General features: G+C 44.8%; 2 protein-coding genes across 4 annotated transcripts in view; one reads left to right on the forward strand and one right to left on the reverse strand.

Annotated features, from left to right (window-relative positions):
* Positions 1 to 12,915, forward strand: part of Itsn1 (intersectin 1) — a 230,517-nt gene extending 217,602 nt beyond the window's left edge. For all 3 annotated transcript variants that reach the window (XM_063224434.1, XM_063224436.1, XM_063224435.1), the window contains 5 exons: positions 392 to 513; positions 1,501 to 1,583; positions 1,881 to 1,964; positions 2,383 to 2,556; positions 3,690 to 12,915. In XM_063224434.1, coding sequence (XP_063080504.1) covers positions 392 to 513; positions 1,501 to 1,583; positions 1,881 to 1,964; positions 2,383 to 2,556; positions 3,690 to 3,838 — 612 coding nt within the window. In that variant the 3' untranslated portion in view covers positions 3,839 to 12,915. The remainder of the gene's footprint in view (positions 1 to 391; positions 514 to 1,500; positions 1,584 to 1,880; positions 1,965 to 2,382; positions 2,557 to 3,689) is intronic.
* Positions 12,916 to 15,481: 2,566 nt separating this feature from the next.
* On the reverse strand, positions 15,482 to 25,624 carry Atp5po (ATP synthase peripheral stalk subunit OSCP). The gene is made up of 7 exons (XM_003462218.5): positions 25,487 to 25,624; positions 24,248 to 24,298; positions 21,612 to 21,722; positions 19,068 to 19,197; positions 18,236 to 18,348; positions 15,918 to 16,004; positions 15,482 to 15,663 (listed from the first exon to the last, which is right to left on the reverse strand). Exons 1-7 carry the CDS (start codon positions 25,520 to 25,522, stop codon positions 15,550 to 15,552), a joined length of 642 nt encoding a protein of 213 aa, XP_003462266.1. The 5' UTR covers positions 25,523 to 25,624; the 3' UTR covers positions 15,482 to 15,549.
* Positions 25,625 to 26,918: the final 1,294 nt, after the last annotated feature.

Here is a 26,918-nt window from a genome sequence, read left to right on the forward strand (position 1 = left end):
CCAGCTAGATTTTATTTTTAAAGTTTTTTTAAACCTGCAAAACAGAGGGGGAAATACATATTTATTTATTATTTGCAATATGTAAAAATCAAGATTAATATAACAACCTAATTTTGATATAGTTTACTAGAAAACACACAAACCCACCAGCCTAGCTCATACCCAGAAATGTATGCATACATCCTTTATTGGGATTACTACAACACACACACAAACACACACTGAAGTATGTGCATACACACACACACACACACACACACACGCACACACACACACACGCACACACACACACGCACGCACACACGCAACCTCACGTCCTAGAACATGCTCATGTGAGAACACACATACCCGGCATTGGCTGGTAACCCATGTATGCGCTGTTACTTTCCAGCCTATTTTCCTAAATGAAGTTCTAGTAAAGTTACCCACTGACCCTTCTGGAGATGAGCCCATCTTCCACATTTCCCACATTGACCGGGTCTACACCCTCCGAGCCGAAAGCATCAATGAACGGTAAGACCTGACACCTCACCAGCGCTAGGTGCTGGCCACATGTCCGCAGGTCCTAACTTTCCCCCAACTGCAGAGCCACACCCTCTGTGTGGAGGTGGAGAGAGCATAACACTTTCTTCCTAGGACCTCTCAAAAATTGGACACATGATGTGAACAGTTTTTCAAAATTAAATGGATTAAAAATTAATTTTGCTGGAACTTTTTTTTAAAAGAAATTTTCTTCATTCTTTGAGATAAATGCAGCATCTTGGGTTTCCCCAGATTGCAGAAACCAATAGGAAAGCGATTTGGGGTTGAATAGGACCACCTGCACCCACACCTGAACCCTCCTCGGCCAGCGCCATGGGATGGGCCTTCTGCATGCTTGGGCTGTGAGTCTTTCGCTTCAGTTCAGTCTTCAAGACTCTGCCCCTGAGCCAGATGCAATAGATCATTTTCTGAAGGGTGAGCTTGACACGAGGCGAATAGCATTCCTAAGAGTCCCTGTGCCAAGTAGGAGAACTGGCTAAAGTTGCAGTGCATATGGCTCTGAGAAAAATGACGAAGGCACCATGCCAAATTGCTTCCTGCAGTGCCCTTTGCTGCTTTGTTTGAAGCAGTTACTGGTCTGGGGCATTTTTCCCCACCTTTCCTTGGGTGATTTTGCAGAACAGATCCTTCTACCTTACCTTACGGGGTTGGGCAAATATGTCATGCTTTTCACCGTGGGAAGGAGAGGAGCCATGTGCTGTCACCAGAATGGCATTTGTCATAGATTTTCTTCCACAAAGACACAGATACAGATGTCAAGGACACCCCTAGAACTACTGCTCATGGCTTTCTAGTAGCAGTGGGGATAACTATTAGCATCTTGTGATATAAAATCAAATTCCTGTCATTAAAATCAAGAGCAAAGGAAACAGAGTCTTGGAAACAGATTTTGAGCAGACCTGAAGTCTTTTTTTTCCTGAATTCTGTTTGGCAACATTCTGTCTTTTCCCATCCAAGGACTTCCTGGGTGCAGAAAATCAAAGCTGCTTCTGAGCTCTACATAGAGACTGAGAAAAAGAAGCGTGAGAAGGCGTACCTCGGTAATGTGCCATTCGGCAGCGGGACCTGTGGTTCCCGCAGAGCTGGGAGAGGCATTTGGTTGGGCCCAGAATCCTTTGCACTGGAAGTTGAGGGGGCAGGAGACGGGATGGGATGGAAGTGTGCACAGGGTCACCCATGCAGGGGTGGGGGAGGAGCTCCAGTGCAAGCGATAGGCAGAAGAGGGGAGAATTGGTTTTGAGTGGGGACAGGTGCATAAGACATTGTAAAGCACACTGGGATGGGAAAGGCATCAGCTGTTACAGTGAAACATGCTGTTATGTTCTCTGTCCCCCTAGTTCGTTCCCAGAGGGCAACAGGTATTGGAAGACTGATGGTGAACGTGGTTGAAGGCATTGAATTGAAGCCCTGTCGATCACATGGTAAGGACTAAGGAATCCCCATATCACGCTTTGGTATGGGAAGTCCTTTCCGAACTGTCCACACCCTCAGGCAACTTTAACCAACTTAAACCAAGTATGCTATTTCTGATCTTAAATTTCCTTCTGGAATGGGTTTGTTAAGAAGCTAAAGGTGGGGGTTTTTTGGTTGTTCATACTGTTTATCTTTTGTGCTGTTCTGCCTTTTGGGGAGACCCAAGCAGCTCCCTTCACAGTGTGACAGAGAGACAGAGATGAAGCACCAAGTTTCAGGGCCCTTTAACCTAATTATTTGTTCCTCGTGTAAGTGTGGTGCTGAGTTTTAGTTCTCACCCAGGTTTTCCACTTATTAAGCATCACAGTGGAAGGGGTTCAAAATGAGGTGTCATTCCCACAAGGCAAAGGCTTTTGTTCACTCCAGGAAAGAGCAACCCATACTGTGAGGTGACCATGGGTTCCCAGTGCCACATCACTAAGACAATCCAGGATACTCTGAACCCAAAGTGGAATTCCAACTGCCAGTTCTTCATCAGAGACCTGGAGCAGGAAGTCCTCTGCATCACCGTGTTCGAGAGAGACCAGTTCTCACCAGATGGTGAGTACAAAGTGTCCCCTATGGTGCCCGCCCCTCTCCTGTCACTCATCTCGTGTAGGTGTGTGTTTCTTACCTGAGAACTTGTGCTAGATTTCCCTCCTGAGACACCAAAGTTGGTGCAACGCCAGGAGATGCTGGAGGCATCTGAGATGAGGTGGATAAAGCATGCTTGGTGTGGAAAGCAAATTGCTCCAGCTACTTTGGACAAGGACCATGGTCACATGTTTCCCAAAGCAGGTGGCTGTAAAGAGGAGTATTGCCAGCTGACTCAGTGCAGATCTTTAATCCTTAGCAAAAAGCCGTGGGGTGAACTAGCCAGTACAGCTGCAGTGTTAGTCTAGGACAGGTGCAAAAGAACCAGATTTTGTCCTCTGGGTGACATCTCTGAGTAGGCAAAGGGATGTCATTGCGTTAAGTGCATCGCTCCTTCAGCCAGCTGTTTCTGCTTCAAGCCTGGAAAAGGAAGCTCAACTAGCATATAAATCCAAGAAACTATCCTCAACCCAACACATATCAGCAAGGAAGGATCTAATGTAAGTATTATCTGTGCCAGGTTTTAATAGCCCTATGTGTCCTTTTATCATTTTGTGTTTCTTTATATAATTATCTCACCTCTGCTGTTAGTTTGCCCAAAGACCGTTTTCATAGCTGGTTAAAAATCAGAGCATGGCTAGAATGGCTGGACTATTAACCACGATGTTTTATTGTCAGCTTGTATTTTGACAAGTCGAGGTTTGGAGTGAGATTGTGTCCTTAAATTTTTTATTAAAATATTTTTAGTGGACACATAATAATTATACCTACTTATGCGGTACCGTGTGACATTTTGATACAAGGATATAGCATGAAATGGTGAGATCAGGTAACTGGTATAACCATCACCTCAACCGTTTTTCATTTCTTTGTGTTGGAAACATTTAAAATCTTCTTTCTGTCTCTCTTTTTTAATAATGAAGTATCACAGCACCTTGACAATGCCAAGGGGAACAAGTTGAGATGGTAATGTAAGTTAATCTTACATCAGAGATTAGAGAAAGGAGAGTTCAGTAGTTCTTCAGAGATTCCCAGAAAGACAGATATGGGCCTTGAGGATGAGGGATTCCTTCTAAATAGTCTGTTTGTTCTCCTTGCAGATTTTTTGGGTCGGACAGAAATCCGTGTGGCTGATATCAAGAAAGACCAGGGCTCCAAAGGGCCAGTTACGAAGTGTCTCCTGCTGCATGAGGTCCCCACGGGAGAGATTGTGGTCCGCCTGGACTTGCAGTTGTTTGATGAACCCTAAGAAGTAGCTTGGGACGTGCTCAGTGGATTTCCAGCCCGAGGCTGCGTGTGCTGTCTGGAAACTGGGTTCCTTGTCTAAGAAAACACCACTGGGTGTTGAGCCACAGAGCAATGGGATGGCAGAGACAGGCCCCTCGAATCTTCTAGGAGTAACTCTTGACAATCCTGCCCCTTATAACAATCTCCTGTTTTATGGAACAAAACTGTATTTTCTTTTGTCCTGTCATGGCTTCTAGGGTCTCTGAAATTCCGTAATTCTCTTTTAGGTTCAGTTGAGAGCCTGGCCCATCACTGGGTGTGAGGTGTGGACTGGTTACTATGAAAAAGATTTATAAATGCAGTGTCTGTGTTTTTTGGAGAACTCATGTAGCCTTTCTGTTTCTCACCTCTGCCAGCCCCTTAGGAGACTCCTTGACCAATAGAGCCATTGGTGTGTTAGAAACAGTTATGATGGAATTGTTGCTTTGAAATCTCATCCTCCCCACCCCAGGGAAATGCTGCCTGGGGTCTGATGGTGTGGTGTGATGGTCTCTTAATCAGGTACCAGTTTAGCTCTGTGAAGAACTGGTCCCTGGAAGGTTCTAGCATGTGAGCTGTCTTAGCCGTTTCATTCCCCTCTCGGCCTTGTGTTAAACATGTCAACGAGAACACACAGTGGATCATCAGATAATTCCTTTCTGATCCCCAGCGTGCTTTGAAGATGGTCACAGAAGCTCATTCTCTACAAAATTGTGCTCTGTTCGATCAGATCCCTGTTGGGGATCTGATCCCTGTTGGGTCATTGGGAAGGCAGCTTTGTCACAACCAGCTGGGTCCTGGTTGCCAGCATTGTTGGAAAAAGTTCTATTGGATTGGCTTGTGATGTTCCACGACAAGTTTTTGCAGGTGACCAGCTCTCAGTCTGTTTTATGCTCAAATATATCAGATCCCAACTGCTGTGGGAAATTTCAGCAGGTGGTATGGAGCCACACCTACTTTGGTTTTGCTAGGTTCCCCAAAAAGTGGTGTCCTGGATCCCTAAGGTTTAAAAAGGAAAACTGACAAGCTAGAGGGGGAGTAGAAACATGTGAAGAAAATGCATTCCGTGGTGGGGAGAGACCCTAGGAGAAGCAAGCCCCACCAAGCTGGGAGAAAGACCTAAGACTCCTTCCTGCATTTTTCCAGGTACAGACCAACTTTTCAGTAATGGAAACACAAGTGCTTGTGGCCAGAATCAGGAGTGGAGGACCGTGTACCCAGATGTTGTGCTTGTTTGCTTTGGTTTTGCCCTTAAATGCCAGGAGACAGGCTGGTGAATGAGATAATATCTTGATTCACTAATGCAAGGTGCGGGCCCAGTATTTTGTTTGCATGTTTTAATGTTCTCATAATCGCAGTTTGTAGAGGTTGTAAAATGTTCCTTGCATGTTCTCCTGGTACAAGAATCCAGTCTAGCTTTCCCACATTAGACGGTATTGTCTTTGGTTGTAGATTAAAGTTGTAGTGGAGAACTTTCTAAACAATCACATCAGCACAGTGGCAGAGTACCCATGTTGCTGGGAATCAGTGTGTAGCGTTACAACTTCCCACAAGAGCCCTGTCACGTTTCAAGTAATTTTTTTAAAAGTGTATGTTGGAAAGGACAACAAAGTTTACATTTCATACTTTTAAGAAATACTGTATTATTTATTTATTGAAGATAGTGTAGAATTTTGTATCAAGAGCAACAGACATAAGTATTTTTTTGAAACAAGCAGATAATCTCTTTAGTTAGAAACTTTCAACTGGACGTGTCCTAGACCGAGTTCACCTTCAGGCATGCATTTCTTTACCACTTCCCAGCGGAAAACATGGTGAAAATACTTTTAAGTTTATATTTTTGATGTTGTTAAAAAACTTTTAAATCCAAAAATAGACATGTAACTCATGCTTTCCTGTTTCTATAACCAATAGTTTTATTAAGTACCCTAGTAGAAAAAAAGTATTACATGTATGCGTGGGGCAGTGTGGGGGAACGCTCCCAATCTGTTTCCTTCTGTTCTCCTTTTTCTTCCTTTACTGACTTTATTTTTGTGTTAATGTTGGACATCTCTGTCCCTGTGGGGAGGGTGTGGCTAGAAGACAGACATCTTTTAAGCTTATCAGTTCCAGGTCACTTACTAAATAGGGTCCTGTTATTGGAATTAATGTAGCACGAAAAAACTATAGATGAGTTGTTTTCCCCAGATGACTCTTCTGAGCATCCTTCAGATGCTCTCTCAGAGCAGCAAGTTCTGATTAGTTCTTTGTATTTACTGAGGTAATCTGTGACCTGATTGATCATACTTATGGGCCCCGTACCCAGGTATGACTTGTGGAGAGAGAGGAGCGTGGATGAGTCTCAGACGCTTGGCCCATTATTTCTTCACCTCTACTTTTTTAACCTTATGGACTACATTTAATAAGATGAAATGCCCTTTCTAGTAAGAACTCTGAGTCCTAGCTCTTTGCTTCCCAAATACAGGGTCCCTCCAGGCCGTGCTTCTTGGCATCCTGATCCTGGCCTTTTCGACACTTGCAGATGTCCTTCTTCTGAGCCGTACTGTTAGTTTTTCCTGCTCACTCTGAACTCCTCTCACCCAAGAGGAGGAATTCCTGGTGGTGATGCTGTGACCCTCAGCCATCCCTTAGAATTATCCTGGAGGACAGGAGTCCGTGGGCTGGGTCATCAGACCAGTGGACCTTAGGGACAGCCCACATCCAAGTCCCTATCAGCAAGCCTTCTGGGGCTGTTTCCTCTCCTAGCAGGTAGACTGATAACATTGTCTCCATGAGCAGGGTCTTCTGTGGTCACCAGAGCCTGAAGACGTATGTGGCTCATTCAGATCCAGTCCTGGCCTGACTGGGCAGGAGGGACCTTTGTAGGCAAGGGCCACTGGAAACGGTTAAGAAACAGGCCACGCTTCCTTTGCTGACTGCTCAGCTTATGTTTCTGTCCTCTGCTGGCAGAGGAGAAAACTCTGTTTCTAAAGAACATCATATGGAAGAGGGAGTATATTTTTCCTTCTTTTTAAACACTAACATGACCTAGGTACTATATGAAAGTATTTTATTTTATCTGGTAGAGTTGATCCGAACTAAATTGGAAATAATTCTATCAGAAAATGGGTAAATTGGCCATTTGCACTATGTCTTTTCTTGGTGAACTGTAGTACCAAAAAGTGTCCTCTGGAATGTCTGAGGGGATCCAGAGGATGTGGAAGGATGATTGCAGGTTTATCTTCCAAGGATGATAGCAAGTCTGCCCAGCTATCTCCTGAGTTGTTTGGAGCCATGCAGAGTGAGAATCTGGAAGGGCTGGATATCAAGGGCCACATGGACAAGGCACCTCTGGTTTTGTTTGAAAGGTGAAGGTCTTAGATTATCTTTTAGAGTCTTATCGTTTGTGTGGAGAGAAAACCACTATCTCTACTCCAACTGGCCAATCTCTACTCTACTTGGGTGGGCCTTTTTGATTCATAGGAAGAAAACTGGTATGCAACAGTTTAAAGAATTTCCACTGGAAATAGAATGAGTGACGTGATTCGACTTGCACTGATTTCTTTAGTCTTCTTTCCCTTTCGGGGATGAGATGTGCTTTAGAGGCGACATCAGCACTTTGATGAGGACACGTTTAGACACAAGAGATCATTTCAGGCTCGGGGTTTTGTAAGATTAACAATGGGTTTGCTTGTTGTAGATATATTTGCTTTACAAGCACAAAGCATACTTATGCCAGAAAGTAAGGAGATTAAACACAAATGAGCTGGATGTTTTTGCTGTGCCTATACAAGAAGAGGTTTAGCTCCTACAGCAGCTCCAGAAACTGCAGTGCAGCCTTGTCTGTGGACAGGCATCTCAAGGTAACAGCAGCACACTTTCTTCAGGGAGTCCTTGTTGTGGTCCCGATTACCACCGGGTCCCAGGAAACAGCCGGAGGAGGGACCATTTCCTTTATGGTTTTCAGGCCTAATTGTGAATCTAATTTTTTAAAGTCATTTAAATAAAAATTTATATCCATCTCCAAATAACTACCCTAGTTCCACACAGGGCACAATCAGCTCTTCTATTCAAAGTAACCCCTCTCTGCCTTGGCCTTGGGGAAACAAATAGGGCTCATGTGCTAATTTTTTTTGACGCTATGTGTGTTCTCGTATTTCAGGGTGAATCTGCCCTACTGTGTGTCAGTGTGTTTTGTAGTTGTTTTAATAGGATTCTTTTCTATTTTGTTTACCAGAAGTATTCTATTGTCTAATGAATGAATTGTAGTATCAAAGCCCATCAAGAAAAACTGTTCAGAAGTGGGCTGATGTGGTGAGCCTTGAAAGAAATCCAGCACTCTTCTGATGTTTCTTGAGAACCAATGTTTCGGTACTGATATTTCCTGCCCAAGGTTTCTTTATATGCAGTGGTAGGGATGCTTATGTTCTTCTCTTCGAACTCTGCTTTTATACTTTAGTCATTTAAAAAGGTGAAATTCCTGTGTCTACACCTGCATTCCTTTGCCTTTCTCTTCTTCAGCTCTAGCCTGGTTTGCTCCTGCTTCCATGTGGAGACAGGGTAGGGGGTCCGGGTGAACTGGAGCCCAAGACCAGGTGGCAGCTTTGCAGCATTTGGTCAAGTGGCAGCAGCTGCCTTTCTAGAACTGTCCCTGCTGGCCACTTGCTGATCCCGCTGGCCAGTCCCAAGGCACAGGCCCCCCTACTGCAGCTCCCAGGTGTTGCTCTGTGTACAGAGCAGGAGGAACTTACGAGGAGTTAAGTAAGCAGGGGAACTGACCCAGAGCCAGGATGTGGACCTGGCTGAGCAGAGATCTTACCCAGGGAGAAGACCAAAGGTGGAAGGGGAAAGGCAGCTGGCAGTGCGTATGTGCATTTCAGCCCTTCACTGGCTTCCCATTGGAGGTGTCCACTGCTGCTGGGTGGTGGGGCTTCAGGGCAGGCCAGGTGGGGTTCTGGAAGCAGGGCCTCTCTACTTGGGTTGGATGGCAGGCTTTGCCATCTGGCATCTTTAATGATGGGGGTGTAGCCACTTGTATGGGTGCAGGTGTGTGTGCGTGCACGTGCAAGTGCGTGCACATATATGTGGGGCGTGCTTGTATGTGGGTAGTGCATTTGTGCATGTATTCTTGGCTATGTGAATTGAAAGGCCAGACAGGAACATGTTCCGATCCTCCCCTGGACGCCCTCAGCACGACCAGCACATAATCTGTGAGGCAGGTGTAAACTGAAAACTCAGGCCCCTTGTTTCAAAAAATTCCGAATTCAAGATCGTCATAGCAAAGCCTTAATCACAACCAAGGCCCTTAGGAGTGTAGGACCCTTGGTGACCCTACCTGCCCCACGCTCATGCAGGCTGTCCTGCCACCCTGCATTTCCAAGTGGATCTTGAAGCAGGGGAGGCCTCATCTTTCCCTTGGAAATCTTCCCTGGCAGGCTGTGCAGAGGTGGGCTGACATGATTTTCAGAACTTCTGCTTGTATGAAATACAAGCAGAAATGGTCTGGACTAATTAGAGGATGCGGAACCTGAGCTCTGAATTGACAGAGGCATCTTAAGTCAGGAGAATGTGTTGTCACCCACAGTGGCTGGAGCGGGTCTCTGGGGGTGACACTGGATGCTAAGCAGCCTTTGAACCTTAGCGACTGAACTCAACACCTTGAAATAAAATCTTCCCCTGTGGTTAGTCATCCCCTGGAGCTTTTCTTTGCATTCATGGTGGGATGGCAAGGTTTTTCCAAATTCTGGTGTCAAAGAGAAGCTGGAAGTGTCCTACAAGTGCTGTGTCTCTCCTTGTTCCTTCCTGGGGAAGAGGTTGTGTGGAGACAGTGACTTCCAGCTGCGCTGTCTCTGTAGGATCTTGGTGACTTTTAGATAGGGTGGTGTTAACAGAAAGAAAAGACCCTGCTGTGTGTACAGCCCTGTGCTCTAGAAGACCAAGGTGCCAGGGTGGCTGAGGACCATGGATTAGACCCCCCCAGGTGTGTGCTTATTGCTTTCTTATACAAGCTTGCTTTTGCTGGGCTGGAGGCTTCAAAACCCCTGCAGGTCTGCTTGATTTTGCATATGTAGTGCCATCACTACATACACAGTGAAAATCGTCACTGCATTTCCTGATTCTAGCTGGGGTTGTGCTTGCCAAGTAAAAATGTTCACACAAACAGAAATTACAAACCCATCTCTCGTGAATTTGACTAAATCATCTTGGAGGAAGTAGCAAATTATAGCTTCATTTCCACATGTTGCACAATCTTTCAAACCGTGTAAATTTCACACTGCGAAATCATTTTCTAGAGGCACTTAATATTGTATCAGAGTTAGTTTTAATAAATGAATATTTTGAGATACAATTATAAATCAACATCCTTAAAATGTTATCTGCTAAGTAGTTACGGTGTCAGAAAGTAGGTGATTCCAGTAAGATTCTTGTTAAGGACATTTAGTTTGAGACATGCATTTGAAGCATATATTACCAATAACATGAACATCTGTGACCTGTGAAATCAGTCTTAGACCTGCTGCAGCACAAGGCTGTGGCCTGCACCCTCCTGGCCTTATCGTAGCTCTGTCGATGAGGCGTTGGCTACAGACTCGCCCCTGTCGTATTGCCTTTGCTCCATCAGCTTTGTCTCCTCACATGTGTAGGTGATGAACATATGTGTAAATACATGTATACAAATAAGATGCCGCCCCACAATGTCCCGTGTATGATAATCAGCTTGCAGCTTCTGCATTTTTATGCTGTTTCCAGCTAAGAAAAATGCAGGATTCCGCTCCATAATGTGAAAAAGGTTGTGCTCTTTAAATGGCTAGTTGTGAAATCTCTGCTGTGTGTTTATGGAAATGACTAAGACTAAATGTATATACAGTATGTAAGGCTATGCTGTTAAATGTTGCTTAAACTTAGATTGTGTAGTCTAAAATATTTAACTTGTTACTGCAAAATGTGATTTGTCATTGAGAGATTATTTTTCTGTATGTATATGAGAGTATTTTAGGAATCTAATTTAAGTACATAAAATTATAGAAAAAATTTAAACCTATTCCAGTGGTAGAAAAAGCTTAATCCGATGAACTGGGTTCAACCTGATTAAATTTCTTATATTTAAAAAAAATACAGGTTGTACATGCTTCGAGATTCAAAGGAGTTAGGTTTGGATCCTGCAGGGAATATGATGGATTTCAATTTTAGGAAATGGGTAGTGATGCATTGAAATGAAAAGTATCCTTTAGCCATGACCAATAGAAGACCTCTGCATTGCTTAAAATTGCATAAAATTGATTTGTACAGGCAGTGTATTAGGCCTGGGAGTCTGCCTTCCATGAAGCCTATGTGCCACAAACGCTTCCTTGGATGTAAGCGGATTAGTCAGGAATCTGGGGTGACCAGCTGTCCCACTAGAATTTAGGCACTTTCAGGGAGGCCTCGCCCTAGATTGCAGCCAGCCCTTCCCACTCCTGACAGACTCAGCACCTCCCTTTCTCCTTTAGTGTTTGCATTTTCCGTGGGGTATATGTACCAGGGTACACCTTAGCCTGCTCTAATGATTGCACAGCCAGGTGGGAGGCCCAGTTTGGGATTTCTGGGCTAAGGCAAAACAGCTGGAACAGAGGAACTTCATGAATGCCTGAACCCACTTCTCTGATGGAGCGAGCGCTCCCACCCCCCTCCCAGTATCTTTTCCAGAAAGGTATCAGCCCTGCAGGTGACCCAGGGAGTTACATGAAGCTCTGTGTCTAAACCTGAGAGATGCGTTCAGATGTGGTTACAGGAGGTCCAGACCTGAGTCCCCATTTAACGACCAGAGATGCTGTGCTGAGAAGGCATGGTGCTTCAGGGCCACTGAATGTTGATCACTGTTGAAAGTGGAGGACCAGTGATCTGGAAAGACTTACAGAGAATATGAGCATTAGGTTTCCCACATTTCCTCTTAATGCAACTAATGCTGCCAATGAACACATTTTTGTTTTTTGTTTGAGACAGCATCTCACTATGCAGTTCAGGCTGGTCTTGAACTCACAGTGATCCTCCTGCCTTGGCCTCCCAAGTGCTGGGATGACAGGTGTGCACCACCATATAGGCTCAAGTCTTATTCATAGACCGAACACTGGTGAGCACTGGAGTCCAAGTAGGACTCAGGAAGCTTCTTGGAATGTGTTAGGTGTATGAATCACCTGGAAGTCACCTCGAACTGTCCACAGGATCTATAACCACCTTTATTCCCAAAGATGGAGCCATTTAGAGATTTCTTTTTTCAAGGAGAGCCTGGGAAGGCCACTTCCGGCCAGTGAACAGAACTAGGCAAGCTCTGATCCCCGTCCCCCAGATAGGCCCTGATGCTTCTCCCCCAGAACGATGGCCTCTTGGTGGGTGGTCAGTAGGGCCATGGATGGGGTGAGTCAGCCAGTCCACAATCTCCTGGGCCCCTTGGTTCTGAGCCCGTGGATGAAAGCCTGAGCGGTAGCCACGCCCAGTGGTGCTGCAGAGCCCTCCGTTAGCCTTTGCTTGTTTGTAGAATGTAATCAGCTGCCACATGCAGACTTGGACTTGCGGTGGTGAGGGGGCGGTAGTGCTAGAGGCAGGTTGTGCCCCTTGGTGCTCCCAGCGGTCAGACCAGGCCACCCTGGTGGATGTCCTGTTGATTGTAATATACTTCTGTTGCCAAATAACGGTACTATTTAATTTTCCATCAAAGGGACTATATTGTCTGCTATGTAATGTTAATGGAGTTCTAAAAATAACTAGACTTTATTATAAATGGTAGAATTACGTATTTGTCTAAGATTTGATGAAGCAGGGCCGAGAATGTTTGTTTTGTTTTGTTTAAAAGAAGCTGAGGTTGTTTTGCTGTTTGAGTGTCCCTCTGGCACCTTATTATGTGTGAAATGTTAAATTCCATCTCAGATTATGGTAACTGAGGGGTTTCTATTTTTTTTTCAAACCAGTAACACCACCAGTAAAAATGGCTGTTCCTGTGCATTTTGAACCTCAAAAGAACAATCTCTTCAAAACAATTCCTTGGTCATTTTGACCTGTATGGTTTAAATTCACATAGTTCATGAATAAAATGAGAAAAGACAACCCTGCAACAGTGGATTATTTTGGTTCCTTCCTGCCCCACCTCCTGGTTAGGTGCATGGGAAGGGAACAGCTCTGCAGATGCCGTCTCTTTGTATTTCCTTATCCCACAGAAGAGGCTTTAGTTATGCAAGGAAAATTATACTAAAACAAACTTAGAAAGCAAAACAAACCAACAACCCTTTCAACTCTCCTGTACCTTCAGGTGAGTGTTAGCGCCTGGGGAAATACACTGTCTCGTGCCAAGTGTTTAATCTGAGTAAGAGAAATTGTTATGTTGTGTAGCAAGAGAAATGTGAACAGCCAGAGGGAGACAGAAGGCCAAGACTGTTTTCAAAGACTCAGGAGGATCACCCTCAATTTCTAGATAGCTTCTCACACAAACACCTCTGCAGTCCCAAGCTTTTGTCTTTTACCTCAGGGTGCCATTAGCAAACCCAACACTGAGTTTCACTTTTACAGAACTTTCTTTTGTTCTGGTTTCAAGGGAATCCTACTTCATCACTGATATAACTGGTAAATACATCCTCTGTTTCCTAGGTGGCTTGGACACGAAATGAATGGTGACGACACATTTTTAAAACACTGACCCACAAATAGACCTTAACTAGCACATTCATTTTTGAATATATGAAATTTTAAACAAATGAAACTTTAAAAGTACTTTAGGGCTGGGAGTGCAGATCAGTGGTAAAGCACTTGGCCAGACATACAAGGTCCTAGCTTCAATGCCCAGCAATGTCTGCACTGGGTGTTTGACCCTCACTACTGACAGCTACCATGCACTGAGCACATCTCGTGCACAAGACACTATTCAATCACAAAATTTAAAAATGATCACGTTTTGTTTGACTGCCTTCTAACCAATCAGCTTGACAATACTATTCTGCCACTTAAGGTCTGGATAGTACTGCATGATCTGGCATCCTAATTTACCCTAGTTTGTTTAATCCTAGTAGCTATGTTTTGAGTCTTTCTAACATCTTCACGATAAAACATGCTGAGGGTAGGTTGCTCAGGTACTCTGATGATCTCATCAAGTGGTATCTGAAACATTTCATTTCCTGTTTTATGTGTGTATCTGAGGTGACAAGGGTTCCCCCAATGGTAGCTTTGTATCAGCTGTCCCACACCTCTAAGAGTCCTGTGGTTTCTGTGTGGGTCTCACTGCAATGGGAAGCCAGGAGGAAAACAGATCTAGGAAAAACTGCAGCGTGAAGTTAACCTCAGCTGCAGGGACAGAGCCTGCCTCAGCCCATCAGCAGCACAGGCTATTTCTCCCTGATTGCCTAGTGCATCGGCATTCTGTGGGGACTGTGCCTTCAACCTCATCTGCATCCAACCAGATAAAGGGGACCCACTCAGAGGGAGCTGGGGGCTGCTGCAGGTGAAGGCAATCTGCCAGGTGCAGCAAGGCAGGCTGGTTAACGGCTCTAGCTGGATGGTTCTATGACCCTTGCTTGTTTGGGGAATGGCTACTGGGCCAATCAGCAGTAGCTGCATTTGTGGCTCCTGGGAAAGCACCAAGTGCTCATTGTTCTGCTAGGTTTTCTCATAGCTGGTTTAATAGGACACTTGTGGTCAGGCCAGTGAATAGCCAGGCAGAGGTGACCCGGTCCTCATGTGCACTCATGTGCAGGGAGCGGCCTCGGGCCACGCCAGTCATTCCTAAGACTTGCACAGTGCAGTCCTCTCACTTCTACCCAACCAGTAATGCCACATCTCCCCAAATAGTCATATTCTTTTGCTTGGTGGCTACTCCGTAAGGCAGGTGAAGCACGGGAGGCTGACTGGGGCTGGCATTTTTCATTGCTACTTTTCAAGGCTGATTATTTTCAGACTAGGCCTTATTTTCAGCGAAAGAGGATACCTCTGAGAAAAGCCAATCTGTTGGCTACATACTCTAGGAGGTGACCAAAGAATGGGTACCCAGGACTGCTGCCTAGGTAACTCCATTTTCTCTAGCAGTCAAGACGGGAAATGCTGTGCAGAGCTGCTCGCTTTGGCTAATGGAAACACTGAGGGGTGAAGTGTGGAGAGGCTTGAGACTTGCCTGAGATGGGACTGGCAGAGACATGGAGGAACAAACAAGAGATTGGGGGGGGGGGGTGGAAGATTGGCTCCATCGTGATCCACCAGTAGCCTGGTGCACCGCCCTGAGCCCTGAGCGAGTCCCCAGGGCCCTCCACCTTTCGCTCATTTGTAGAGTGGGATGACGTCTGTCCCACCTGTACCACAGATTTCACTGAAGTAAATTGTACAAATCATGGCCTTGAGAGCTGCAGAGTATGACCTCCCTTGAGGACAGTGGAACAAGTCACCCAGCGACAGACCAGGGACCACAGTTCTCAGTCTCCTTGGAAGACACGAGACCTGGGCAGGCGGCACGAGGTGGTATTTATTGGGTGACTCGGTGTTGGGGTTGTTTAATCAGTTCCTAGGAACAATCTCTGCAAACCAAATTCTCCAGCCAGCGTGGCCTTTTAAACTTATAACTGGGGGACACTGGAAGATATGAAAATAAGACTCCCTGTGCTCTACTTTTAAAGACAGTAGACATGACACGGCCTACTCAGGAAGCATTTTACTGGAGCTCCAAGGTTAAGAATTCCCACTGATGACAGAAAGCCAACACATTCAGATCACCTCCCGCATGGCCTTGCTCAGCTTCTGAATCTTGCTCTTTGCAGACATGTCGACGTATTTCTCCCCAATGCGGACAATCATCCCACCCATGATTGAGGGATCAGTCTAGGGAGGAAAACAGGTTGGAAACATGAAAAGGCGCTGATACCATCTCACCTATCAGAAGGACAGATGAAAAAGTGCTCAGAACTGGTTACTGTGGCTCACAAGTCTAAAACATCATATTTTGGAAAACGAAGGTATGAAACTGCATGAGATCAATGACTTAAACAGACAAATCTAATTTTTCATGAATACCTGTTTCAGCCATTTTAAATTCCAGATAACCCAGGAAATACCACAACTAATAAAAAACCCACCTTCACCTCCAGCTTCAGCACTTGGCCCTGTCCTAGGAAGCTCTTCAGGACTGCTGTTAATTCAGAGAGAACAGCTTGGTCTAAAGGCTGAAAAAGAGCAGATCACCCATTAAATGTAAATACAGTCACAGTCAAAAACGGAAGGGAAAAACTCCAGGGGCGCACATCTGTCTTAAATTTCCGGGGACCCACGGAGCAGCTGTCCCTGCCGTGCAGCCAGAACCCCTGCAGTTCAGCAGTTCGCTGATTGCCCAGAAAGCTGCTTCCATAGCGCCCTGGGCAAGAGGGAGCCCTGTGCTTAGCAAAGCCTGAAGGCTCAGGCCTCACCACCACAGCCCCACGGTCGCCGTGGGGTGCAGTGCTTCTGGGTCAAAACACTGCAGATGACAGCGTCCTTCAGTTCCCAGCTCTACTGTTGTTCCCTCAGGACCGTGGTCACCTGGAGCTTCACTGAGGTGCAGGGTGCCCTCCTGGGTCAGGCGAAGAGGGGACAGTGAGAAAGGTGCTGAAGGAAAGGCCCATGATCTCTCACAAGTCCTCCCACGCCTCAGGCAGGAGATGGAAGGCCAGGGCAAGCCTCAGCTTTGTGAAATCCTAACCGTACTGTTTGGGAGCAGCAGGCCAGGTTCAGTGGTCCTTCTGGACATTGCTGACACAGCAAGGTCCACAGCCCAGAATCTGCCACCTCCCTTCATCAGAACAAGGCAGTGAGGCTGGTGGGCCCCACTCCTTTTAATCTGTGAGAACAGAGGCTCAAAGTGGGTGAAACCTTGCCAGAAGACAAGTGGCAAGGGAGGGTTAACACATGTACCTGCAGCTGCTGCTGCTGCTTCTGAAGTCTGTGGACACACTTAGTGACAAAGGTGTAGTTTTCTGGAGTTTTTTTTGGGAACTGATGCTTAAACTCATGATCTCATGCTTACCAGGAAAGAGCTGAAGCTGCTGAGCTAAATCCCCAGCCCAGGTGTAGTTTTCTTTTTTAAACAGTGGACACTTACTTGCCTTGGAGTATCACTACTGAAAATGACAGTAAGGGGGTCCTAAGCATCCTATGAAGAGGAGCACCTTTTTAAAGTCCTGCCTGTGTATTCACTGCCCGGAGGCCTGTGCCAGTGCTCAGCATGGTGATGGAGGCCCCGAGAGTGCTGTGCTTCCGGGGGAGCCAGTGCAGCTGTGTGGGCTCCCTGTGTCCATCCCTGCTGGGACAGTGCCTGGTCAGGCGCGTGTGGTAGGGACACCGACTACACAATGAAATCAAAATGTGCAAAGGGGCATTCACATCTCAACTGACTGTCTGTGGAACTGTGCTGTCTGGAAGGATCTGAAGTCCTTCTCAACACTAGCATTATTAATCTAGATGAAGGCAGAGCTGCAGACTGCAGAGGACTCCAACTACTTCACTGATGGTTAAGCGTGGACAGTCTCCCTGTGCTGATTGAACTATGTCAGGAAGAAAGTGATGACGACGATCATTTTCTTCTTGCAGTGCTGGGGACCGAACCCAGGGATGCTCTACACCAGCCCTTTTTATATTTTGAGACAGGGTTTCATTAAGTTGCCTTGCTTGGTCTTATTCTTTCGATCTTCCTGCTTCAACCTTCTGAACAGCTGGGATTACAGGCATGTGCCACCAAACCCAACAGGGAAATATGTATCTAAGACATTAACGGAATTATTTCTGGGGAGATAACATAGTGTAGCTTAAGGAACGGACTTCTGAGACAGAGAGGACTGAGTTCCCTGATTCCCCCCTCATGGAACTCTGGGCAAGCCACTGGAAACCCTGGGCTTCAGTCTCCTCACGTGTAAAATAACAATTATACTTCCACCTCACGTGGACCTTCCGGTAATCCATCAGATAATGAGTCACACAATGCCGAGTACACGGTGGGCTCACTGGCTAGAGGCAAGACACTACAGTCCTCTCTAGCAAGTCAAAAAGATGAAACGGCCTATCCACATTCCTCTTCCCATGCAGGAGCACAATAGATTTAGAGATCAGAAACTCTATTCTAAAATTATCTTCTTAAAATGATATTTAAAAAAGAATTCAAATCTACAAAGGATCACAAACTACTATTTTAAACACATTTTGGTATTCTTTATACTTAACCCAGTCTATAGTGTTTGTGGATATCACAGACATAGAAGTGTGAATGAGATATACACTGGCCCTTCCAACACACAGTTCACAGAAGCTCAGACAAGGATGCAGGAAATCCTAAGGGACAGGTGGACAGGTTGGTTACCTGTCCACTTTCTCGACTTTACCATCTGTCAAGGCAAATGAGTGGCAAAAGCCAAAAGCTGCTACTCACGGATGCGGTGGTCACTGTGCAGGGCACCTCTCCCCGGTGCACACTCATGATGGTGGAAAAGGCGGAAATGACGCCCTGGGTATTTTCTAGGCGACCGTTTTCAGCAAGCAAATCTACGAAGGTGAGAGCATCACAGTGACAAGAAACCACCAAACAGGTTACTCATCAAGTATTACATTTACTCTACATCTTAGAGCCCTGGATTTGTAGCTTTAAAACGCACATTCAGCATCCTCCGAGGATGTGAAGAATCTAACTTGTTATTTTAAAGTGCATTCACTATACACCTTTTTAAAAGACAGCCCCGATAAGCATTTAAATTTGCAAATGTATGTGTGTGTGGTGGGGGGAGCTGCCCCCACCAGGTCTGAGAGACTCCTAGCTCTTGGTGTGTGTGATCTTATTTTCATATTTATATCACAGATGCCAATGCTTGGCATCCAAAGATGATCACATGAATACACTTTGCGACTTGTATTTGAACATGGCCAGCAAGAAATGAAAAGCAGGCCAAACGCATCACATGAAGCAGCTGTCTTCAAGGCCTGAGCTGCAGCTGCTGGTCCCAACTAATTTCTGGGTGTGAATCCCACTGGTGCCCTGTGAGGGCTGCACCCAGACAGCTTTCCACCTCAGCAGCCGTTAGCCTGTGGCCCTGGACCCCGAATGTGAAACAGCCTGCTCGGGAAGCTGGCTGGGGGCCTGCTGGACTTGGCGAGCCCAAGTCTTCCCTGCCCGCAGATCTGTGGCAATGCTGATGCCCCTTGCCAAGGGGCAGTTTCTAGTATCACAGTTTTAAGGAAATGCAAAATGAGAAAGTCCCAACACTTACTCATCAAGTTGGATGTGAGCGGGGAGAGCCTCTCCTTTGTGGTGAGGTCCTTCAGGCTCTTCACTTTAATGGAACGCTTCACATAGGGATTGAGGACAGACAGGGCCACCTTGGGGTCCTTCAGGAGTTGCTGAAAGTACCAGAAAAACCCAAGAAGAATTTACTTCTTTAGACACAAATGATCCTACCTGCCATACATAGACCCCCCCGCCCCCCGCCGTACTGGGGGATCAAACTCATGACCACCTGCTTGCAAGGCAGGTGCTTATGCCACTGAGCTAAATCCCCAGCCCCTCAGACACTTTTTTTTTACCAGTTAACAAATACAGCGTTCTCAAATGTGTATGAAGAAAAGTTCACAGTCAAATACATTTCTCTGACTTCAGGGAAACTGCATCCTGACTTTGCATGGGACAAATGATGAAAAAAATTTAATAGTTCATAAACTTCTTTAAGAGCAGAGAGAGAGAGAGAGAGAGAGAGAGAGAGAGAGAGAGAGAGAGAGAGAGAGAGAGAGAGAGAGTGCATGCGTATGTATGGATATGGGCCATGGAACCTAGGGGGCCAATGCATGCTGAGGAAGTATTCTACTACTAAGATACAACCCAAGCCTTCTCAATTGTATCTGTCCTTGGTTTTTTAAGAGGTAGTTAAAAACAAAGCAGTTGAAAGCTCCAACTCCTTGTGAATTCCAATGCATGCAGTATAAGCAGGACTCCCGCTGTCCTAGTGCGGCTTCCTGCCAAGTGCACACCACACACGGTTCTGACTGCAGAGCAGGCCTTGGGCCCCTGTGCGACAGCGACCTGCCAGGCTTCTTACAGCCGACCTGTGTTTCCACAGCAGCCTCCGAGAGTCTGGGAGGGAGTGTGGACAGAAAAACAACAGTGCAACGGCCATAGGCAACCACTTTGTTTTCACTTGATTAAATCACAGAAATCTGAATGCAGGAACCACAGCGACTTCTGGCACCTTGCTGCTCTTAGGGCCTGGCCAGAGTTCCAGTGAGCTGACGACAGCTCTTCCCACTCGGGGCCTCCCCTTGGACACTTCTGTCTTCCAGTTATTCTGCCAGCACCTCCTCCGTTATCCTGTCTCGGACCCTGGCTGCCTGTCATATGCTGCCAGATGATGCTAAGACTTCCACCTGAACGGCCCGAGAGACGGCAGTGGCCTACAAGGACTCAGGCTTATACAAATAAAACCACCTGGGAAATGGGGAGACTCATTTTTCGTGTTTCTTACCTGCTACTGCGGCACTGTCCAATGACAGGTAGTGGGGCACATTCTAAGTGCTCCCAAAATACTGATTTTCAAAGATTCTTACAGTCCTCCCTTCCCTTCTGTTTTAGATGAGCATCACTCTGCTATCCATAACTCATATCCTTATTTGTTGATGTGACCACAGGGTCTAAAGTGGGTGTAACTGACAAACAGCAGACAAAAACCACTCCTCCAAGCGGCCTGAGTGGGAGGGTGTGTTCCTCGCTACCCGCCCGTTCCCAGGCCACATGTCTCCCACAGGAAGGCTGGGTCCACTCTGCTGGCTCTGCGGACCCTAAGAGTTTATCCCTCCAGCTAAGACTTGGGTGTCACCTGTAGACATCCGGTGTAAAGGAAGATAACGCATACAATAAAAAAACTAATGTTTCTCCTGTGAGACCATTACTAGGCTGTCTCCCTCCTTTGCTTTAACACAGATCTTACTGCCAGTGGTAGCACCTAGAAACTAAAAAAGGAGAAGGGAAATAACAAAATATAGGAAAAATTCTCAACTAGAAAATTCACAAAAAACTAAGGCAGACATTTTTGTAAGTTATATGATGGATTTCTGTTAATTCAGTGTATTTACTTTTCTCATTTTTTTTTTAAAAGTAAATCTTCTGGTGGAGTTAGGGTCATTCTTTGTGGCTCTTTGCTCTTCAGGAAGCTGCGGCCTTCTCCATCCTCACCCTGCACCCTCTGCTCAGGCACCTAGTCCTCATGTCTTGGGAGCAAACCCAGGGAAAGGCTTCCCACAGAAAAACCCTCCATCAAATGAGGTCCTAACATAGAGAAGATCATCTTTGGAAAATACCTGGTTCATAAGCAAAGATTTTTAAGGGTGACACTTTAATTCTCTTCTGAAATGAGAATCTTTTTTCTTTTTCTTTCTTTTTTTTTTTTTTTTGTCTTTTTCCTTTTTATCGGTACTGGGGATTGAACTCACGACTGCCTGCTTTCAAGGCAGGCACTTATGCCACTGAGCTAAATCCCTAGCCCCAAGAATCTTTTTTCTTTAAATTATTTGCCTGTATCTTCATTTTATACTATCTTTTCTTAAGTGGAAATTTGGTTCCTAACTTTAGTATCCTTATATGTGTCTGTTTGTTCCTATTAGTTTCAGCATAATAAACCTGTAATATTACTAACATTTTAACAGAAAAGTTTGTTTCTGGCAGTTTTTTTTTTCCACAGGATACATCTCACTGGGACGCAGGAGTCATGGGAGGCATAATTCTACCTACAGGAGTTTCACATGTGCAGAACCAGAAAGCTACTCACTCCCACTCTCAGCAACTCCTTTTCCACTTGATCCAGTTTATTCTGCTTCGATGCGGCGGAATACAGAGCTGTGGCATAGCGACCTTCAATGCCGTACACCTGGATGGGTGGCTTTAATCCAAAAAGGTGGGGTGAGGAAAAAGGAAAAGCAGTTCAAAAGGATGACACTGTATGGTTAAGAGCACAATTCAACATTTAACTTAAAAAGTACATCTCCAACTGGGCTTGGTAGCAAAACGTCTGTAATCCCAGCTATTGGCGAGGATGAAGCAGGAGGACCATGAACTAAGATGGATTAAAGACAAATTAGGGATGTTTCTTCAGCCAGGTCCATCTGTCTCTGAGCCTCCAATTCAGCTTATGAAATGAGGGCTGACATTAATGAGTTGTCAGTCAAAGGACACTGAGATTCCATGTCACCCAATCAGAATGGCAAGAATACAAAAATCAATGATGGGGCTACAGCTCAGAGGTGGAGCATTTGACTGCAAAGAACAATGAATGCTGGCAAAGGCTGGGGCAAGGGGAGAAACCTCCTAGGTGCTGGCAGTATACCCATGATGGAAGCCAGTATGGAGCGTTCTCTAAAAAGGAAAACTAGAGGTATTGTTTGATCCAGCTTCACTACTCCTTGGGGTGTTCTGGAAAGAAAGTACATTGCAGTAACACACACACACACACACACACACACACACACACACAAACCCTGTATTTCCAGCAGCACAGTTCATAACAGCTAAGTGGTGGAAACAGCCTAGATGTCAGTCAATAGATGAATGGATAAAGAAAATGTGGTTCTTATCACAGTGGAATATTCTTCAGTCATAAGGAACAGAAGCATATCACTTGTGGGAAAATGGATGGAACTCATGACTACCATGCTAACTGAAATAAGCCAGACTCAGAAAGTTCAATAGTGTATGTTTTCTATCATATGAAAAACTCTAAAAAAATAAAGGACAGATGGCAGAATTCTAGAGGGTAGATTTTTAGAGATGGGGAAGAGACAGGGGAGAGGGAGAAAGGATGAGGGAAATAATGAGGTTGAAAATAATCAAAATACATTACATGCATGTACCTTACTGTTCTGTATTCCTAACATGCACTAATTAAACTGAGTGGCTGACAAGACTAAAGTACCCCCTCAGTTTTATCTACCTGTAATTCAATTACTTAAGGATTCACTTAGCTTCCTTTGAACTCAAGAACTATCTAGTTCCAAGTATGGGGGTTTTTAACACCAATATGAATGTTTACCAGCTCAGAAAATACTGTAACTTTCCCCTTACAGAGACTTTCCAACAATGTTTAACTTAATGGAGCCTGTTAGCAGTACACAAAGCACCGAGGCTTGAAGAACTTTTCACAGTACATCTTTGTTGTATGACTACACATACCTGGTGGTACTGCATGGTTCAACAAGCGAAGTTTAGACTTTGAGAACAACAAAGACTGAGTTCCAACCCCGTTTTAAGACCAAGCTGAATAATATCAGGCAAATTTTTGTAACACCTCAGCTCTTCCTTTTGTAAAAGCAAAGTCCAGTTATTCTGTACTACTGTTCATGCGGTTTTAGGAAGTTCTCATATGAAAGATAAAAAGATGATTCCTCCAGTTTTTGAGATCTGTAACTGGTACTGGGGGGGGGATGTGGCACAGCAATTTTTTAAATTCCATCTAAGGTGGTTCACTAAGGAAACAGATCTGATATTCTGACTTTCCCTTTATACTATTTTTTCAACCCAGGAATTGGCTCACTGTTGATTGGGGTGTGTGTGTGGACAGGAGAAAGAGCCCAGTACATTTCTGGACCTGAAAACTCAGAGAAGTTCTGTTCCCTGAGAGCTGGATCAATTTTCTGTCTACAGGAACTAGTAACTACAGGAAGAACTAACATGGAAAAGCAATCACATCACAGGTTGCTATTACAGGTCAGCTACCCATCCTTTGGGGTTTTCTGTGTACACTTCATGTCTTAGAGTTCTTTTCATGATGCAGAGGTGAGGCAATCAGATTACTTCTGGTTTAAAAACTAGGACAGACAGACCTTTGCAATGATGACTTTTTGGTATCTAGTGAGTAGTTTTTTGTCAATGTTGACTTTGTTTGAAACAAGGGTGTAAAAAGTACAACTATTCCTGCTAAGCACAGTGGGGCATATCTATAATTCTAGCATTTGGGAGGCCAAGGCAGGAAGACTGCAAGGTCAGCTTGGACTACAAAGCAAGACCCTGTTTGTCTGTTTTTTTTTTAAAGTGCAAATATTCCTTTCTAGTCATATATGGGGAAAGCAACTGGTAACATGGAGCACTGCAAACAGCCTGCAATAAAACTGAGATATTATAATTTTAATACAGACTTCTGCAATAACTTATGAGATCCCGGGCATGTATTTTGCTGAATCTCTTTGTTTCATTTTTTAAAAATGCTACCTTACCTATTTTGGAGGCTTAGTGGGAAAAACAAACAATCAAAAAACAGTTAACTGCACATCAAACACTCAACATCAGTTCTCTCCCACCAAAGTTTGGGAACCACAAATCATGCTAGAAAGGTTGAAGTGGAACTAAACAAGCCTACGAACTCACACACTCTCCTCTGCTGTATAGTTTCAAAAAGAATAGAAATTAACATACCCTCACAAGCTTGGCAAATGGCCTGACCACAGATGTACTGAAGCATCGCACCTTCAAAACAAAGGAAAACAGATGAAAGGTTACCTGAAGGGTCTCTGCATTTAATGCAGTATTAAAAAAAAAAAAATTTTTTTTAAATGACTTCTAAATATTTAGTTTTATATATTTTTTTCTATATCATCACATAGAACACATGAGTTGGGGGTGCTCTTTTATTACCTACAAATACATTTCTCTGAGTATCATGCCAAGTTGCTTAGGAAAGTGCCTTCCCACCAACTTTTGAGTTTTCTGGGAACCAGCCCAGGCTAGTACATCCAGGGGAGAAAAAACATTAACTTTCAGGGAGAGTACGGTTCAAAAACAAAAAAAAAAAAAAAAAAAAAGAAAGTAAAGACTCTGGCATTTATCATTTGTATTATTATACCCTTGAGAAGGATTTTAAGTAAAGTCTCCAGGCACGATTTGCAAAAGACATGCTTCCTAGGAATCCAAATGCTACCAAAAAGTAAAGGTTTATTCTCTGAGCATTGACACAAAAGAATCTGATATGGTAACAGATCCCTGCTCTCAGGGTTGTCTAGGAACTATTTATCAAAGAACAGTGCTGGGATCTTAAACAGCGTAGGGGCACTGGTCACCTTCACACTTCCAGCTCTGGAATGTACTATATCAGAACTGGCTGTGAAGTTTGAAAGATTAATTCTTATAGAAAAGTATGTAGCAATATGAAGAGCATCATGGTAGATGTAAGAGTACAATTTTTTTTTTTTTTTCCAGCTCCATCTTCTGGGAGAAATCTATGGGTTCTGAAGTCAACATTAACACTGGCCGAACGAGCCACGACGAGTCACTGGAGCTTTTCTGTCTCTTTTATACAAACAAGAAAGCTGACTTACAAATATTCCTGAGGATGACTACTGGCCCCTGTCAGATTTTATGGCCAAAGAAGCTGACTTGAGGCTTTCTTCGGAGACAAGGAAGCTCAGCCTGCCTCTCCCGCGCCCCTCCAGCCAAGTGGCTTCCACGACAGTGCCGAGGACGCCACGGTCCCTGCACGCGCATCCCGCGGGCGTCCTGGGGGGCAAAAGCAGGGCCACCCTGCGTCTACTTCACTTGCGGGGACCCCACGACCTCAGATGGCAGCCAGGTCCCCCCAGCCGTGTTGTAGCACCCTGACGCCCTGAGTGTAGAACCCGTCACCCCACAGGGGAAAAGCCTCCTGCTGGCTTCTCTAACCTGCCGGTATAACCCGGACGCTGCTGGTGCGGCCATCTTGTCCCGGGCAGCTGTAGGTCAAACCCAGGTGGGAAGCGAGAGGGGTGTTATGGCGCACGCGCGCGTCAGCGTGACCGCAAGACTCTTTGGGAAATGTAGGCGTAGAGTTCCATGGCGCATACGCAGTGATTTCGCATACACTGGGAGTTGTAGTCCTTAAAAACCGCAGTCCAGGCTGGACCCCTCCAGGTGGAGCTAGTAGGTTCGTTAAGATTAGGCGGTCTGACCCCAGCTCTGCTGTAGCGTGCTCTATAATAATGTTATGATGTTCGATGCCGCGTTTGCTTAATACACGTAGGCTTTCCTGCTTCAGGCTTTGCTGTACACAGAACCGAGCATTTCAGCACAAGAACTTTTACACACCCTCGCAAACTAGCGTGGCATCCAACGTTAGAACCCGACACTAGCCTTGGCCAGTTTTTCTGCATTCATAAAAATAATTTCTTTTCAATCCATTTCCTATTAATGGAGCATGCTATAATGGAACGAGGTTCAGGGCTCCTAGTCTTAACGATGGGGTTCAATTTAAAAGAAAACATTTCTGCTAAAATCTAGTATAGAAATACAGATTAATTCATTATTTTTTTTTAGGGCACATTTTTTTTAAATGGAGAAAAGTAGAGGGATGTAATTTCCTTCTTTTTTACTACTCAGATTCGTCAATATTCTGGTAATTTGTTTCTCAGTATATTTTTAGGCTGTAAATTGCCCAGGCTTGAATCTCAGTCATTTGTATGACCGTGGCTTAATCACACAACTTCTCTGTACATCAGCTTTCTTATCTATAAAATGTATCTGCCTCATAGGTTAGAAAGAATCCAGTTAACACACATAGTGACACCTGCCTGTAATCCCAGTACTCTAGGAGGCTGAGGCAAGAGGATCAAAAGTTTGAATCCAGTCTGGACAACTTAACAATTTAATGAGACCCTGTCTCAAAAATATATATATAATTAATTAGTTAATTAATGGCCTGGGGATCGAGATCAGTGCAAAGGCTCTAAATTCAATCCCCAACTGTAACTTAGAATAATCACTTGAATTAGTGGTAATTAATATATTAGTTTTGTGTTTGTCTTTATTACACGTAACGATTCACAATCTACATATACTTGTTTATATAATTATATGTAGATTGTGAATTCATTTTTACAATGTAATATAAACATGTTTCCGAGTCATAACATTTTCATAAGTATAATTTTATTTTTTTGAGACAGGGTCTTGCTATGTAGTCCAGGCTGGTCTCAAACTCATGGGGATCCTTATTCCTCAGCCTCCCAAGTGATGGGATGTCAGGCATGCATCACCCACCCCTGGCACATAAATATAATTTTAATGGCTGAAGAACAACCCATCAAATGGCTATTCCATAGCTTCATCATTCCATAAT

Source organism: Cavia porcellus, unplaced genomic scaffold (assembly GCF_034190915.1).
Source record: "Cavia porcellus strain 051 isolate PalLab524CR breed Dunkin Hartley unplaced genomic scaffold, mCavPor4.1 scaffold_15, whole genome shotgun sequence".
In the NCBI taxonomy this organism is placed as follows: Eukaryota; Metazoa; Chordata; class Mammalia; order Rodentia; family Caviidae; genus Cavia; species Cavia porcellus.

Excerpts from the sequence above, each read along its gene's own strand:
- Atp5po (XM_003462218.5), bottom strand. The coding sequence starts at position 25,522 with ATGGCCGCACCAGCAGCGTCCGGGTTATACCGGCAG. Across the intron at positions 19,198-21,611 it reads AGGAGTTGCTGAGAGTGGGA|CAACTCCTGAAGGACCCCAA; the intron begins GTGAGTAGCTTT and ends TGGTACTTTCAG. Across the intron at positions 16,005-18,235 it reads GCACAGTGACCACCGCATCC|CCTTTAGACCAAGCTGTTCT; the intron begins GTGAGTAGCAGC and ends GCTCTTTTTCAG.